This window comes from Penaeus vannamei, chromosome 42 (genome assembly GCF_042767895.1).
Source record: "Penaeus vannamei isolate JL-2024 chromosome 42, ASM4276789v1, whole genome shotgun sequence".
NCBI classification, from domain to species: domain Eukaryota; kingdom Metazoa; phylum Arthropoda; class Malacostraca; order Decapoda; family Penaeidae; genus Penaeus; species Penaeus vannamei.
Window position 1 is genome coordinate 25,195,498 of NC_091590.1, and position 18,034 is coordinate 25,213,531.

An 18,034-nucleotide genomic window follows, 5' to 3' on the forward strand; every position below is an offset into this window, starting at 1 on the left:
TTGAAAAAAATATATTTATTCCAATTGATAAATTCGTAAAGGCATTGTAAATATGGATACGAAAAATCAAGGTGGTTGCAATTGTTTTATGAAATATTTTAAACGCTTTGTGATTATATGCAAGAAAATGAGTGATTGCACCTACACACAGAACAGTTTGAACGTGGTTACATTGATAATTATGGTTATTAATGGTAGACTAGTTGTTTTTTTCTGTCTTTTCTATGGAAATTCAGAGAAATCGTGTATCATATGATTACGATATATTTTACTTATAACTTTGTTACATTTGATGTATGTTTGTTTCATTATGTGCCATATGTATTTTGTCATTTTCACTATTCAAAATATATCAGATATGATAGAGAATACAATATACTATCAGGTAGTTAATATATCTTTATAGTTTGTTACTATCATACATTTTGAAAATCGAGATTTATTGATCGCAGAATATTACAAAATGTAAAATCTGCATCATGGTTCTATCATGTTCATTATATATTCATTTTATTTCCTTCAAGCAATGGTCGTTATATTTTCAGCGTCAGTTTCTTATAGAAAATAATTTCGTTTTTTTGTTTTGCTTTATTTTTCATTTCCATTATTCCTATCTTGTCACTCTTTAAACGTTATTCGCTTTTATTTCATATTAATTCATTTGTATTTGCGCGCCACCTGAGTGAGATGAACGAAGCCCGGTGTAAAGTAAAGTTCGTTATATCGAGTCGTTTATGGTCACGTTATCCCTTCTGTCTATCATGTTCCTATTAAATGTCTTTAGTGATTCAGTTCAAAGGCGTTTTCAGACCATTTGTGAAATGTTATGTTAATTTTAGCTCTCATCTATAACAAAAACATCGATATATTTACCTTATTGGATGTAATTACGTAAATATATCTACGTCCATGTTAAAGATGGCGGTTTGAATTAACAAAAGATTTCATAAACTTTTTTTTTGGACAACTGGTTTGAGAACAACATTAAGCGCATGTCCTCCTATGACCTCTTCCTTCGGGGCCTTCGTCAGGTTCCAGGCCAAAGTGCACTGCTCGAGATTCCATAATTCCCGATTCCTCTCATTCCTTGGGCGCTGTATCCTCATTTCACTCCCTCTGTCTCGCGTTCTATATCTCCAGTTTTTCCCTCCCAAGCCTTAGGAAAAGGCTCCATTCCCTCATTCCCTCTCTCCCTTCCCTTCTTCCCTCTCTCCCTTTCCTTCCTCTCTCTCTCTCTCATTCCCTCTTTCCCTTTCCTTCATCCCTCTCTCTCATTGCCTCCCTCCCTCCCTTTCCCTCCTGTATCTTTCCCATTCCCTCTCTCCCTTTCTCTCATTCCCTCTCTCCCTTTGCCTCCTCCCTCTCTCCCTTTCCCTCCTCTCTCTCTCTCATTCCCTCTTTCCCTTTCCTTCTTCCCTCTCTCTCATTCCCTCTCTCCCTTTCCCACCTCCATCTCTTTCATTCCCTCTTTCCCTTTCCTTCCTCCCTCTCTCCCTTTCCAACCTCCCTCTCTCCCTTTCCTTCCTCCCTCTCTCCCTTCCCCCCCTCCCTCTCTCTCATTTCCTCTCTCCCTTTCCTTCCTCCCTGTCTCTTATTCCCTCATTCCCGTTCCCACCTCCCTCTCACCCTTTCCTTCCTCCCTCTCTGCCTTTTCCTCCTCCTTCTCTCTCGTCTAGTCTCTCATTCCCTCTCTCCCTTTCCCTCCTCCTTTTCTCTCATTCCCTCTCTCCCTTTCCTTCCTCTCTCTCTCTCTCTCTCTCATTCCCTTCCTCCCTCTCTCTCATTCCCTCTCTCCCTTTCCTTCCTCTCTCTCTCTCTCTCATTCCTTCCCTCCCTTTCCTTCCTCCCTCTCTCTTATTCCTCCCTTCCCTCCCTTTCCTTCCTCCCTCTCGTCCAGTCTCTCATTCCGTGCCCCTCTTTCCTCCTCCCTTTCTCTCATTCCCTCTCTCCCTTTCCTTCCTCTCTCCCTTTCCTTCCTCTCTCTCCCTCATTCCCTCTCTCCCTTTCCTTCCTCTCTCATTCCCTCTCTCCCTTTCCCCCGCCAGGCCCTAGTGCGGTACCTGGGCGAGGTGCACCGCGGCGTCCGGGGCTTCGTGAAGGACGAGCGGAACGCCCCGGTGGAAGGTGCCTCGCTCAAGATCAAAGGGCGCGACGTCGGCTTCCAGACCACCAAGTACGGGGAGTACTGGCGCGTCCTGCTCCCCGGCCGCTACGCCATCGAGGTACGAGTAGTGTTTTTTTTTTATTTCTCCTTCTGTGTTTTGAGTGATTGTTTGTTTTGTTTGTTTGTTGATGGAGGGTGAAGGGAGGTGTTTTTTGCTATTGTATTTGTCTGTTTATTTGTCTTCTTTGCCGGCTGATGAGTCACGAGGAGCGGGGTTCTGTTTTTTTTCTTTCTTTCTTTCTTTCTTTCTTTCTTTCTTGTGGATATTTGTTTGGCGAGGGTAACGGGGGGTTACTTGTTAGCGGTTTATCTGTCAGTTATTTTATGCGTCTCTTTATTTCTCTTTCCGTCTTCCTCGCCGGCCCATGAGCCACGAAGGATCAAGGGAAGGGAGGGTTAATCTGTTTATTTATCATCAGTCTGTCTGTTTGACTTGGTTTGCCTCTCCATTTGGTATCATCGTCGTCATTGTCATCATCACCCTCATTGGTGTCATGGTTATCATCATCGTCATCATCATCGTCACCTTTGTCATCAGCATAGTTCTTAAGCATTATGATTTTAATGATTATTGTTATTATTACAAATATAATTATCATTATTTCCATATCCATATATCTTTGTTGCTAGTAACACCATCGTCATTACCGCTGTTACAGTTATAATCACTGTGATTACTGTTTAATCATCACCATAATACCCATAATTGCCTTAGATGCCATGATCATAACATCACCGTCGTTATAACCCTTCCAGGTGTACGCAGAGGGCTTCGAACCCCGGGAGGAGGAGTTCGATGTCGTGGAGACGAATCCGACGCTGCTGAACCTCACCTTGTACAAGGCCGTGGTGAGTGGGCGCCGCCGGCCTGGGGCGTTTGTCGACTATTGTATGCATATAAATATATATATATATATATATATATATATATATATATATATATATATATATATATATATATATATATATATGTATGTATGTATGTATGTATGTATGTATGTATGTATGTATATATATATATATATATATATATATATATATATATATATATATATATATATATATATATATATATATATATATATATATATACATATATGTGTGTGTGTGTGTGTTTGTGTGTGTGTGTGCGTGTATGTATATATAGATATATATTTGATATATATGTATATATATATATATACATATATATATATATATATATATATATATATATATATATATATATATATATATGATAGATATATCTATGTGTATATAGATTATATATATATAATCATATATAGTCACACACACATTTATCTGTGTGTGTATGTGTGTGTGAATATATGTATAAAAGTCCATAGATAATAATTTTGTTTCAGCAATATTGATATAAATATGTTTTTAACTGCGCAAAATATCTGCTACTCACAATTTGCACGAATTAGGCAAAAAGATTCAAAGATACGTAGGTTGGTGAGCATCCTCCGCCATGCAAATTTAAAAACAGTATTTTTTTCGCGAGTCTGAGGCCTAATTAACGCATTTTAGTCCCAAAATTGGAACGTAAGTACACGTATTAAAAACTGAAATGGAAAAAAGGCCAAAAAATAATTAATCTTGCCCGTGATTCTACCAGCTGGCCGAGGATGCTCCCAACCACTCTTAATAATTATATAAGGTCTTAGTAAATCTAGAAAAAAACATTAATCAATGCATGATTTCACATCATTTCGCTCACACCATCTTGTTCTCCTGTTCACCAAGAAGAGCAGGGAATTCAGAACGCCAATAGAAGGGGTTGAACACGGTAGAAACTCCCCTGGGATTCTGCCTGGTCACACTGGTCGCATGGGGCACTTGGCTCTGGAGGGAACCACATCCGGGGTCCGGCTCGTTCTTGTTGCCATCACACGAGCTCTGTTATTTTTTTTCGTTTTCTTTGTTGTTGTTGTTAGGATTGTTGTTATTGTTATTCTGTTATTATTTTCTTTTTATCATTATTTTATTATTATTATCATTACTATCATTTCTTTATTATTATTCTATTATTATTATTATTATTATTATTATTATTATTATTATTATTATTATTATTATTATTATTATTATTATTATTATTATTATTATTATTACTATCATTTGCTTTTTATGACTATCATTCTATCATTATTATTATCATTATCATTACTATTACTATCATTGTTATTATTATTATTATTATTATTATTATTATTATTATTATTATTATCATTGCTATCATTATTATTGTTATTATATTTTTTCTTTTCTTTTCTTTTTTTATTGCCAAGTTAATCATTGATTCAGATCCCATCCATGGTAATCCAAAATGTTTAGGATGTCTCTAACTAATTATTATTATTATTAACATTATTGTTATTATAATTATCATGGTTATCATTATTATCGTCATTATTATTGTCATCATTATCTTTATTGTTATCATTATTATCCTTGTTATTATTATCATGGTTATTATTATTATAGTTATTATTATCATCATCATCTTTATTATTGTTGTTATTATTATTATTATTATTATTATTATTATTATTATTATTTAAGCGATTTGAGTTAATTGCTGATATATTAATCAGATTTATATCAGTATGTTTTCAACTAATCAATTATCTGAAAAAGGCTTTTTATATTATATTCGACTTTTCTCCATGTGTCTTAACGAATCGGTTATGCTAATCTATTTATGTCTAATCATTCCAATCTAATTAATAATCTTCTCATTTCATTCTCTTATCACTAACCAATCACTCATTGCCAATCTGTTGGTTTTGATTCGAATTATCTGCTTAACCAGCGTCATTCTAATCACTTCAACTCAATCCATGGCCCCAATCAGGCATCTTGTCAGCTGATTATAATTCTAATCATCTCCCTAAACATCGTCTTTCTAATCACATCTATCGGCCCAATCACGCGTTAAATCCCATTGATTATGATTCGAATCATCTTAACCCAATCTCCCAATCACGTGTTCCATCCCATTGATTATGATTCGAATCATCTTAACCCAATCTCACAATCACGTGTTAAATCCCATTGATTATGATTCGAATCATCTCCCTGACCACCAATTTCTAATCACTTCACCCCAATCATTCTCTCTGTTCTTCGGCCCAATCACGTGTTAAATCCCATTGATTATGATTCGAATCACCTTAACCCAATCTCCCAATCACGTGTTCCATCTCATTGATTAGGATTCGAATCATCTCCCTGACCACCATTTTCTAATCACTTCACCCCAATCATTCTGTCTGTACTTCGGCCCAATCACGTGTTGAATCCCATTGATTATGATTCGAATCATAACCCAATTTCCCAATCACGTGTTCCATCCCATTGATTATGATTCGAATCATCTCCCTGAGCACCAATTTCTAATCACTTCACCCCAATCATTCTCTCTGTACTTCGGCCCAATCACGTGTTAAATCCCATTGATTATGATTCGAATCATCTCCCTAAGCACCATTTTCTAATCACTTCACCCCAATCATTCTCTCGGGACTCGCGCCGCCCCAATCACGCATCCGGCCCTCCTCATCGGATTTGACCTCTGACCTCGACTGACCTTTCCTCCGTAGCCCGGCCCGACCGCCTTGCCCTCGAGGCCGCAGCAGCAGATGCCTGAGACGACAGCTGGGGTACGACAGCCTCTCACGTCCTCTTGCTCTTCTTCTCTCCCCTCCTCCTCCTCCTCCTCTTCCTTCTCTTCTCCTCCTCCTCCTCCGCCTCCTCCTTCTTCTTCTTCTCCGTCCTCCTTGTCTTCGTCTTCTTCTTCGTCCTCGTCTTCGTCTTCTTCTTCGTCTTCGTCTTCGTCTTCTTCTTCTTCTTCGTCCTCTTCTGCCTCTCTCCTTCTCCCTCTGGCCTTCGCGAACGCTGGGTCTCTGCCTCCTCCTCCTTCCTATTCGCACTTCTATTCCTCGACTGCTTCTTCTCCTCTTCCCCTGATACCGTCTCCTGAGGGGAAACAGCATATCACGTCCTCTTCTCCCTCCTCCTCCTCGTCGTCGTCCTCCTCCTCCTCCTCTCCCTTCTCCTCCTCTCCCTCCTCCTCCTCCTCTCCCTCCTCCTCCTCCTCGTCCTCCTCCTACTCCTCCTCCTCCTCGTCATCCTCATCCTCCTCCTCCTCGTCATCCTCCTCTCCCTCCTCCTCCTCCTCCTCCTCCTCTCCCTTCTCCTCCTCTCCCTCCTCTTCCTCCTCCTCCTCCTCCTCCTCCTCTCCCTCCTCCTCCTCCTCCTCCTCCTCCTCTGCCCACCCACTCTCCTTTGACCTCGCAGATTCTCTGCCTCCTCCCTCTATTTCTCCCCCCCTTCTTCCTCCTCTCCCCCCTCCTCTGTCTCCCGGGCAACAGCTAAATATCTCTTCTTCCTTGCTTCTCCCTCTCTCCTTCGTTATCGCTGATTCTCTATCTCCTGCCTCATCGCCTCCTCCTCTCCCTGCTCTTCCTTTTACTCCTGATCCATCTTCTCCTTCTCCGACCCCTTCTCTTTCTCCTCCTGATTCTCCTTCCCATTCTCAGTCTTCTCCTTCTTATCCTTCTTTTCATTCTCTTCCTTCTTCTCCTCCTTCCTCCTCTTCTCCCTTCCCTCCTCCCCGTGGCACATCCGCATACGCTCGCCTTCCCCCGAACTTGTCTCTGGCGAAAGAAATAGAAAACAAAGAGAAAGATAAGAGAGAGAACAGAGAGGATGGGGATAACGTAGGAAACAAAGAGAAACCGCATAACGAAGATAAGAGAGAGAATAGAAAGGATGGAGATAACGTAGGAAACAAAGAGAATAGAGATGGTGGAGACAACGAAAACGATGGATTCGACAGAGAGAACGAAGGGCATGGAGAGAGCGCAGAGAACGCGCGCGAGACGGAAACCAGAGAGCGCGGAGACGGCGGAGAGGACCCCAGGAGCCGACGGGGCGCGGGCCGAGGGCTCCCCCCCGCCCCCCCTCCGTGCTCCCTCCTGTCGCCGGGCCTTTCGGGAACAGGGACGAGGCGAGAGCGCTGGCTCGACGACGGGCGAGCTGACGACGACGACGACGAAGATGGTGACGATGAGGAAGATGACGAAGATGACGACGACCTTGGCTTCGACGAGGATTACGAGCTGACCGACGAGGAGCTCGACCGCCAGGAGGACGAGATCCTCAGGATCCTGATGAGGCAGACCGCCGCCGACGCCGCCTGGGCCCAGCTGCTGAGGACCGCCGGCGCCGAGGCCGCGTCCGGGCCCTCTGCCGCCAGCCTCAGGGGCCCCCTCGGCAGCCGCCTCACCCCTCCCTCGGGCCTCGGGGGTCCCGCCGGCCACAGCAGAGCGGCCACGGCCTGCAACCTGGTCCTGGCCGCCTTCCTGCTGGTGCCTTGCCTGGCGCTCCTGAGGGAGTATGTGGGCTGAGGGGGGGGCTCCCTCGCGCCCAGGGAGGGGGACGGAGGCGGAGGGCGGCCGCAGAGAGAAGCCTGCAGAAACACATATATACTCGTGTGTGTGTGAGGAGTGCGTGTCTGTTGTATGCATGTGCGTGTGCATGTATAGTTCCGTGACGCGAGGACGCAAGAGAGACACGAAGCCTGGACGAAATCCTGCCGGACGTCGCCCGCCAGGAGTCCTTCGCGGGAAACGAAGAGAGAGAGAGAGAGAGAGAGAGAGACCGGAAGATAACTCCTTAGGAAAGAAAGAAAGAAAGTGGCGGCCACCAGCGTCCTCATCCCTCTAATCCTCCTCTTCCTCCTCCTCCTTTTCCTCCTCCTCCTCTTCCTTCTTGGCTCGCGGCTCCTGTGGGGAAATCCTTCAATCCTTCGTCAGGTGAGGACCCTCCCCCCGCCCCCCGCGTGTGAAGCCCCCCCCCCCCCCTTTGTTCCCCTCCTTGTCCCCCTCGCATGGTAGATCCCCCGACGATATATATATATATATGTATGTATATAAATGTATATGTATGTATATATGTGCATACGTACATGTGTACATATATATATATATATATATATATATATATATATATATATATATATATATATATATCTTTTGTATATGATATACATAAACATATGTATATATATGCATACATACACACATACATATATACATATATATATGTATATATATATATATATATATATATATATATATATATATATATATATATATATATATATATATATATATATGTGTGGCCCTAATCCGTCCCCTTCGCACTCCCTCTCACTCAGTCGTCCTTCTCCAAGTAGAAAACGTTGGATTCACGTCCCTAGATAGACGGATAGATAGACTAATCTACTTCACCAACCTCTGAATCGTTCCCTCGACCGTAAAAAGTAGACAGAGAGAGTGATAAAAGAGGAAGAAGAAGAAGAAGAATCAGAAAAGAAAGGGGGAGAAAGAGATTACCGTAGGTGTGTGAAGGCGGCAGTCCCGAGTTTTGGCTCCGGGAGACGGGAGCCAAGGCGGAGGAGGTGGTGACGCCGAGCCGGTGGTGAGGTGGTGGTGATGACCCCCCTTCCTCCTCTCCCCCCACCCCCCCTCCACGCACACGAAGCGGTGTTGCCAAATGCCCCTCTTTTCCTTTCTCTCTCTGGCTCTATCTATCTATCTCTATCTATTTCTCTCTCTCTCTCTCTCTCTCTCTCTCTCTCTCTCTCTCTCTCTCTCTCTCTCTCTCTCTCTCTCTCTCTCTCTCTCTCTCTCTCTCTCTCTCTCTCTCTCTCTCTCTTTCTCTCTCCTTCTCTTTCTCTCTCCTACTCTCCTACTCTCCTACTCTCCCACTCTCCTTCTCTCTTTCTCTCTTTCTCTCCTTCTCTCTCTCTTTCTTTTTCTTTTTCTTCCTCTCCCTCCCCTTTTTATTGTCACTTGTCTTGTGTCTCTCTCCTTTCGCGTCTCTGTCTGGGGTTCCTCTTGTCCTTATATATCAAACGCTCTCTGTTCTGCGTTTCTCTGATTATTCTTAGTAGTATCTTTTGGAATATATATATATATATATATATATATATATATATATATATATATATATATATATATATGTATATATATTTGTATCATAGATAAGTTTATGCATGAATATATCCTGCACTTATAAATCCTCTGATATACCTACAACACCTTTTTAATCACAATTTTCTTTCAGAATAATTACTTTGATAATCCTAATTCACTTAAAAGGCTAAAACGCAATTCTCAATATTCGTAAATATATGCATACGTGTGTAAATAAATAATTTTTTAGTTTCCTCACACACCGTAGAAAGCACTGGAAGGGTTACTAACCTTTTGTTTTCTCTCTCCCTCCCTCCTTCTCTCTTTCCTTCTGCTTCTTTTTTATCTCCTCCTCCCTTTCCTTCTTCTTTTCTCTTTCCTTCCTTCTCCTCTTTTCTCTTTCTCTCCATCTCTCCTCTCTCTCTACCTTCTGCTGTGTCTCTCATTTGCTCTCTGCTCTTTCTACCTCCTCATCCTCCTCCTTTCTCTCTCTATCTTCTCTTCCTCTCTCTACTTCCTCATTCTTCTCTCTTTCTCCCTCCTCTTCTTCCTTCTCTCTCCATCTTTTCCTCCTTCTTTCTTTCTCCTCCTTCTCCTCTCTTTCTGTCTCCCTCCTTCTCTTCCTCCCTCTTCTTTTCTCCTCCTCCTCCTCCTCCTTCTCACCTTCTCTCTTTCAATCTTTCCCCTCCTCCTCTCCTTCTCTCTTTTTTCTATCTCTCTCCTCCCCCTTCTCTCGTTCTTTCTCCTCCTCCTCCTTCTCACCGTCTCTCTTTCTGTCTTTCCCTTCCTCCTCTCCTTCTCTCTTTTTTCTATCTTTCTCCTCCCCCTTCTCTCGGTCTTTCTCCTCCTCCTCCTCCTCCTTCCCCTTCTCTCTCCCTCTTTCTTCTATCTTTCTCTCGGTCTTTCTCCCCTCCTCCTCCTCCTCCTTCTCTCTCTCCCTCACCCGCTTCTCTCCGCAGCCGAAGACCCCGAGCAATCCGATCCTGTGGGTGTGGGCCGTCGTGCTCATGGTGGTGACGGCGGGCACCCTGTTCGCGGCCAAGGTTGTGAGGGCGAGGTCCAAGAAAAATTAAGGGAGATGTGTTCGGTCGTTGCTTAGCGCTGGAAGGTCTTAGGAAGGGGGGTTTAGAGGGAAGGAGAGGGTTGGTAACGGTGGGGATGGGAAGGCATTGGAAAGAATTAGAGGAAAGGAGAGGTTGAAATAATTAGAGGAAAGGAGAGGTCGTTGCTTAGCGCTGGAAGGTCTTAGGAAGGGGGGTTAGAGGGAAGGAGAGGGTTGGTAACGGTGGGGATGGGATGGAATTGGAAAGAATTAGAGGAAACCAGAGGGTGGCAACGTTGGGGATGGGCAGGCATTGCAAAGAATTAGAGGAAAGGAGAGGTTGATGATAATGTTGGGGATGGGAAGGCATTGGAAAGAATTAGAGGAAAGGAGAGGTTGATGATAATGTTGGGGATGGGAAGGTCATAGGAAGGGGGATTAGAGGGAAGGAGAGGGTTGGTAACGTTGGGGATGGGAAGGAATTGGAAAGAATTAGAGGAAAGGAGAGGTTGATGATAATGTTGGGGATGGGAAGGAATTGGAAAGAATTAGAGGAAAGGAGAGGTTGGTAACGTTGGGGATGGGAAGGAATTGGAAAGAATTAGAGGAAAGGAGAGGTTGATAACGTTTAGGAATGGGAAGGAATTAGAAAGAACCTTGAACATTGTAAAGTATTGGAAGGAATTAGAATAAAGAGTTAGAGGAAAAGAGAGGTTAATAATGTTGGGAATGAGAAAGAAGAATTAGGAATAGAGAGATTGATAATGTTGGGAATGGGAAGCAATTAGAAAGAGGAATTAAAAAGAGAGATTAAATATGTTGGAAATTGGAAGGAAATCGAAAGAAAATTAGAAAAGGAATATCTAGAATAAAAAGGAAATAAAAGCAGCGTTTTTTAAAAGGATAAGATTTTTTTCAATATTTCGAAATTTGTTCTTTTCAAGTAAACCGAAAGAGCGATTCATTTCTCATGATTGATATCCAATATTCTCAGCGAATAAATGATTTCGATTCGAATAATATTCAACTAATAAGAATAGAACTTCGGATCTAGGAATTTAATTTTTTTTCGTGATAAATTAAATATAATTCCTGATTTTAAAGATATGATTTCCGTAAAGATATGACGCAACTTTCCGATAGCGAGACAGTAATGGTGAGAGTTAATATAAAACCGATGATGAGAATAGAGAAGAACTGCCGAAACGTGCAAGATTAGACGGAACGCGGGTTTAGACATGATGGAAGCAAAGGAATAGAGAAAAATAAACTCGTTTTGAGGAAAGGTGTGAATAGGGACTACGAAACTAAAATGTAAAAATCTGTAGCTAGCGATATGTGGTAGTTTTTTTTTCATTGCAGTTGCCGTCTATTGTCAGACAGAAAGAAAGATTGAGAGTATTGAGATGGAACGGCAGTTGATGGAACAAATCTTGTAAATAAATGAGAGTATAGCTGTTTTAAGCAGATGTTCACCTCTCTAGCGACAAGCGTCATTTCAGTAACTTGTTGATTTATAAGGTTTATATTTTTTATGCTCGTTTCGTATCAGAATTTTTATTTCTACCGTTCACTCTGATCACAAGGTTCGGTCTCTGGTTACAGCTGAAATACGCTGTAAGTTCATCTGTATTTAGTAAGACATTTTAGGCACGTTATTCATCGTAAGCCTTTATCGTTGGGAAAACGAAAAGAAATAATATAAATCCGATGATTGTTTAAATTGTCATTAACTGATTCCCAGTTAATTCACTTTATTCGTGATTATAGAAAACGGAGTAAGATGTTTTAGGCGCGTAACTCCTCGTCTGTTACAGAGTTGGTAGATGTTATTTATATCCAGTTCGGTCTTTGACACTTTTTAAACTAAACGAAATATGCACATAGTTGTCTTTTTAGATCTGATGTTTATAGATCTTGTGTTACTGATTATGTGATAAAAATATCCGCCATTTTTAATAGTAATTATAATGCAACATGGTAATGGTCTTGTCTGTGATAATCTATCGAAAGAATATAAAATTTATAAAATGAAATAAAAAAAAAAAAAGTTCTTGAAATTGAATTTTCTTTGACGTTCAGACTTAGATAGAAATTTATAGTGTTGATGTATCGTAGCGAAGTATTTCCATTTTAATCGTTTATGACAGTTAGTCTTGATTCAGACTAAAGATTTTTTAAAGGTTTTTAAAAGTTGTCTTCGTCGCATGTCACTGAAAAGATGCAAGTCATTTCAGCGTTGACGTGACGCGTGGGATGAATTTTAGGCCGAACTTTTCTTCCGCAAAAAATCTCACGCGTCTCAGACTGTTCTTCTCAGCTGTTCTTGAGATAAAAAAAAATAGAAAGGGAAAAATAATAAGTGGAAAAGATAATGTGAATAAGGATATATGAATAGATGTTGAGAATCCAACGATATTTAAAGAGAGAGAGAGAGAGAAAAAAAATATATATATGACCCGCCTCGCAAAACAAAAGCCGATCGGCCAAGATCCCGGATTGCTCGGAAGGTCAGCTCAGGTCAACAGGCGGGCGCGCGTGTGACGTCACGGTGCATGGACGACACGCGGCAGATCGAGGTCAACACAGGTGGTGGTTGCTAAGTCCTCGCCGCTCGCCTGCATGCGGACCAAGGGACCGGACGCGCCCCTGGATGCGGACTCTGGGCGGACCGAGGGCGGGGCCGCCAGGGAGGAAGCTCGGGTAGGGCGCCGCAGACCCGGGGGGGGGGGGGGGAAGATGCACAACGCAGACTCAGCCAACAAGAACAGTGGCATGTGCACAGACCTACGGAAAGGAGAATGGGGAAAATGGCGCCGATAAGAGAAGAGATTCGAACTCGTCGGGAGGTTCCCCTTCAGACGGATAATCCGCCGAAATGGATCGAGTTTCGGTTGTTTATCCGTCTGATGAGGAGGATCTCCGGCAGAGTTCGAAACGTCGCTATTGATGTGCTTTCCTTATTGCGTCTGTTTTCCCATTTACCATTCTTTGCGAGGGGCACTTTGGCCTTCAGCTGATCGGTACCTGGTGACGTCATGATGACACTGATCTGACGTCATAGAATTAGAAACATTGTTATAATGTATTTTGTGGTTGACTCAATGGATGCAATATTCGTAAATAAGTAGTTTAATATTCGCCAATTAATTATTCGTCAGAAAAAAAAAGTTATTGACAAATTCAGTGAAGTTGTGCATCTTTTACAACCGGGTCTTTGGGCAGAAATATGGTGGAGGTTTTTGCATGCTGTCTGTGGCCTTTGCACGTGGTGTGGTTGTCATGAGCATGCTGTTTGGTATGGGGTTGTGGTTGTGGTTGTGGTTCTGGGTGCGGAAGTATCCCTCTTTCGGTTTGTATGTAGTGCAATGTGGTTTGTGGGTTGTGGTGTACGTCTTAATGTGGAAACAAAATACTTTGTGGTCTTTTTCATGCGTGTTAATAATGTGTTTTACTTGATCAGGGGTTTTCAGAAGTCTTTATTTATTGATTTCATTGTTATCATTATATGTATTATTATCATTGTTATTATTATTATTATTGTACGCTTTACTTTAAAATGAATTCGAATTTCCGGTCACACACCTAACATTAAAATACTGAATGTAATTATAAAACTTTGATGATTTAATATATTACAGATATTTAGGATAAAAAATCTATCTATATACGTTTTTGTGCCACAGAATTCCATAAATTGTAACTGTGAAAACCCTTGTTCTAGATCATTTATGTGGCTTCATGTTAGATATGTAAAGGCGTGTGTGTGTGTGTGTTCCTGTGTGTGTGTGTGTCCCTGTGTCTGTGCGTGTGTGTGTGTGTCCCTGTGTCTGTGCGTGTGCGTGTGTGTCCCTGTGTCTGTGCGTGTGTGTGTGTGTCCCTGTGTCTGTGCATGTGTGTGTGTCCCTGTGTCTGTGCGTGTGCGTGTGTGTACTTGTATATAGTGTACAAAGCAATGTATTTTTTCATGTATATACGCGTTTGTATGTGCATATAACCCCATGCCTTTGTTTTTTATGCTTAAGGTTCAGGCTATCTCTTCTATTGAATAGGATCATGATTTTTAAATATATCTTGTTAGTCCCAGTTTCTTCAAACCACATAAGAGTAACTGACTGCCAACACCAGTTTAGTATTGATAATATCATTTTCATAGCTGAACATACATTTGAATTCGTCACATCAAAAATTGCTTTTACTAGGAAAAAGAGTTAAAATTTCATCTGAAGATTTATAGATAAAAACAAACTGATGCTATTAATCTAGAAAATCAAAATTTCTCAGCCACTGTTCTCTGCACTCGGAAGCTCATTCAGGAGACACAGAGACAGATCATCTCCTTTAATCTTGAGTAAACTACAACCCGCACGAACTGGTGGCGCCCGAACCGTGTCCCGGTGGCGGAGTGCATGGCAGTCCATTCACGACTTTCATTATTGAAGCCTAAGAGGGCATGGTGATAAGTGAAGAGATATTAGAGGCATTCTCTCACGCTCCTCGCGGCGAGAGCGACGCTAGTCCGTCCTTCCCCGAGAGCGTCCGCGGCCGCACTAACCCCGCCTCCCATTCACAGCACCGCATCGACCAGCAGCGGCGCCCCGTGTACGTGGGCGGCCCGAGCCAGCAGCAGGGCGCCGCCCCTCAGCCCCAGGGCGGGATAGGCGGCTTCCTGTCGTCCATCGGCGACAGTCTATCCAACGTGTTCAGCATGTTCGGCTGAGGCGGAGCGAGGGCTGGGACGGGCGCGGCTGGCCACTGCTGAAGAAGGAGCAGGCCGAAGCCCCGGCAGGCCCCGATACCTCGTTTTATTTATGTATTTTCTATTTATATTGTTGCTGTTATCCGTTCGTAAAGGAAGACCAATAATGACAATAGTAAGAATAATGAGTGCATGAGGACATTTCACGACGAAACCCACCTGAAGTAACGGTCTCCTCCTTGCTAACCTTACTCAGGTGCCATGCAGACATATGCACAAAAGAACCAAATAGATTAATGATGACAAGTAAATAATTACAAAAAAAAAAAAAAACTTAAAACCCTCTCTTTTAAGATTCTTTTCTTTTTTTTGGTACGAAAGCGTATGGGCGTAGCTTTTTAGGCATCCAAAGACACTGTTTTCGAGTGACTTCGTCGTAGGTTAGGCATTCCCTTCCTGGAGCGAGTGGCATTAGCTCGGTCAGTCGGTGTTCTTTTCCTTCGGTGGTCCAATGTTGAAGAGGAAAAGCCAGCCACCACTTTTATCTATGTGATTCCTTGATTACCTGATAGTGATTATATATATACATATATACATACCATATATATATTAATATATTTTGAATTGTTACTATTTATTTTATTATTACGCTTGTTACTACAGATCGCACCCGACCGTAGGTTTTAAGGTAGTTTGTAAATGTTATATGAAATGTGCGATGTCTCGTTGATTTTTTTCTTTTTTAATATTCCGAGTTGACAGAATTCCAAGATGCATTCGCGGTCGTAATGTTGCAGAACGACACCGTATGTGTAGTGCAATTGTTGCACTTAAAACAATATTTGTGAAACACAGAAAGAAAGAATACCACTAAAAGAACGACATTGATAAGGAAACCTGATCCAAAAAAAAAATTAAAATACATTTCTCATCATTTCGAATTTAACAAAAGTCATCAACAGTTACATGAATAGGAATATAAATGAAATATGAAGATTTATATCAATGTAGAGTCGATCTGCGCATTGCGACCGTCTTCTGGTAGCCAGTGAAGGTGCGGCCGCGGGAACACAGGCGAAGACACCTACTATGCACACGTTTTAGCTAACAAGAGTGTTCACGTCACTGTTATGATGTTATTTGCCCATTATATGTATAGAGGACTCGGTTATTTTCATATCATTTCTTATTGTTGATGGATGACACGTTGTTCATTCTCGTGTGAACTTTTGTGAGCACTGTGATGAGGCAGATTCCGAGCGATATATTGTGCATCTGTTTGAGGCGGTCGAAGAGGGAGCTGCGGCCATTTGCCGGGAGAAACTAAACATTCAGTTGATGAGGAATAATATGTAAAAATTCTTTAAACATTCTGGATTTCAGAACACTGCATAACAAGTTCTATTTTGCCTCGATTAAAAAAAAAGTGAAAATATATTGTAAAACTCCCATTTTCCCGACCTCATCTGATGGCGGTATGTCCTGCGGCGCCAGTCCTTCGAGGGAAACCCGACTCGATGTAGTTTTGAAATACACATATATAATAATGATATGGGGAATGTTGTCACAGCCCATGGGAGGAACGCTTAACTTCTATAGCATTTGTTAGTCTATTTTTTTCCCTCTGAAAGACTGGCGCGCTGTTCTAAGAAGAAAAAAAAAAAAAGTTTCAACGGATTCTCGCCTCCACGAATTTTTGTAGCGTTTCTTGATTGACCAACCCACGTCTGCCTGCCATTAATTGCCTTGTTTGTAGTGATAGAGAGACACGTCCCGAGCCCGCAGAAACACAAAGGTTCCTTGGGAGAAGCTTCAACCGGGACTGCGAGGAAGTCGTCTTCTTTAAGTCATCCATTGTTAGGGGATACAGACTTATTTTTGTTCATTTTATTTTTTATTTTTGGAAGGGGAGGGAAAGGGGTGTATTGAATTATACCTTTTTTTTAAAGAATGTCATAACACAACTGTTAATGACCTGTTAAGCTAGATAATAACGTGAGTTGTTGTTATTATTATAGATCATTAATACCTTATACATAAGCCATGATCAGGTGATATGATATCATCAGTGGTATGATGTCATATATCGTAGTCCTTAGCATATTAGCACTCGAAACTCCACCCTTTTGACAGTGTAGTGACAACGGTTGTCAGGTAACAGTATAGAGTTGTTTCGAGACAAACGCAGAGTGAGAGAGCGGCCATTTTTTTCTCCATTTTTTAGGCTCGTCGTCCTTGCCTGTCTCAGTGTCTCCTTTCTGTGATCCGATAAAATGTCATGTCTTTCTCATAGTTACCCACCTTGTACAATCTGCCTAAAGTAATTGTAATGATAATAGTAATAATTATAATAATGATAATAATAAATAATGAATAATGTTAATGACAATTTTAAAATAAAAGGTTAAAATAAACATAAAGTAACGCTAATGATGATAGTGATAATGATAATAATAACGATAATAATAATGAAGCAGAATAAATAAGAGATAAAATAAATCTTTAAAAAAAAAACATTTAGTACCTGTCTTTATAAGAATCCGTCATAACGTTTTTCAAGGTTAACGTCAGAAAATTTTCCCGCGGTTGGTTGTAAGTTAAACGGTTTTCTTTCCTTCTCATTTTCTTTCCTTCTTTTTTGTGGATTACATGAAATGGGATCATTATATTGAGAAAATATATATACACAAAAAAAACATTGTATTGTGCGAATTCTTTCCAAACTATCAATAAAGAATCGAAATAACCGGTGTTTATTTTTTTCCTGTTATTGAAAACATAGATTGTTTTGTTTTATTCTAACCTACGGATTGAAATAGACACCTTGGGAGTCGAATTCCAAAAGCATAAAAGTGGTGATTGCTGAAGAGTCAGAATGGAGAATAGAAATATTAATTACATTTTTAATGGTGACGGTAATGATAATATTGAAGCGTTGAGCAGATGGTGTGGAGAGGATGAATAGATACCCTGAGCTCTACTTAGAAATTACACTAACCCTTTCATTTAACGCACATTTTACGGGAATTATAACAATAAAAACAGAAATCGTACCACCCCTTTCTGTCCATAAAAACAAGGCCCATGGAACCGCATAGCCACAAGCATCATGCAACATACACACTTATAAGCAACATACA

General features: G+C 41.4%; 1 protein-coding gene across 7 annotated transcripts in view; it reads left to right on the forward strand.

Moving 5' to 3' along the window:
• Positions 1-17,640, forward strand: part of LOC113829800 (carboxypeptidase D) — a 119,738-nt gene extending 102,098 nt beyond the window's left edge. For 4 of the 7 annotated variants that reach the window (XM_070118350.1, XM_070118351.1, XM_070118349.1 and 1 more), the window contains 4 exons: positions 2,046-2,222; positions 2,921-3,013; positions 5,773-5,832; positions 14,769-17,640. In XM_070118350.1, coding sequence (XP_069974451.1) covers positions 2,046-2,222; positions 2,921-3,013; positions 5,773-5,832; positions 14,769-14,915 — 477 coding nt within the window. In that variant the 3' untranslated portion in view covers positions 14,916-17,640. Of the gene's footprint in view, positions 1-2,045; positions 2,223-2,920; positions 3,014-5,772; positions 5,833-10,112; positions 10,375-10,427; positions 10,486-10,759; positions 12,818-14,768 lie in introns of those variants that run through there. The other 3 variants (XR_011398341.1, XR_011398342.1, XM_070118352.1) reach the window with 3 other exon arrangements.
• Positions 17,641-18,034: the final 394 nt, after the last annotated feature.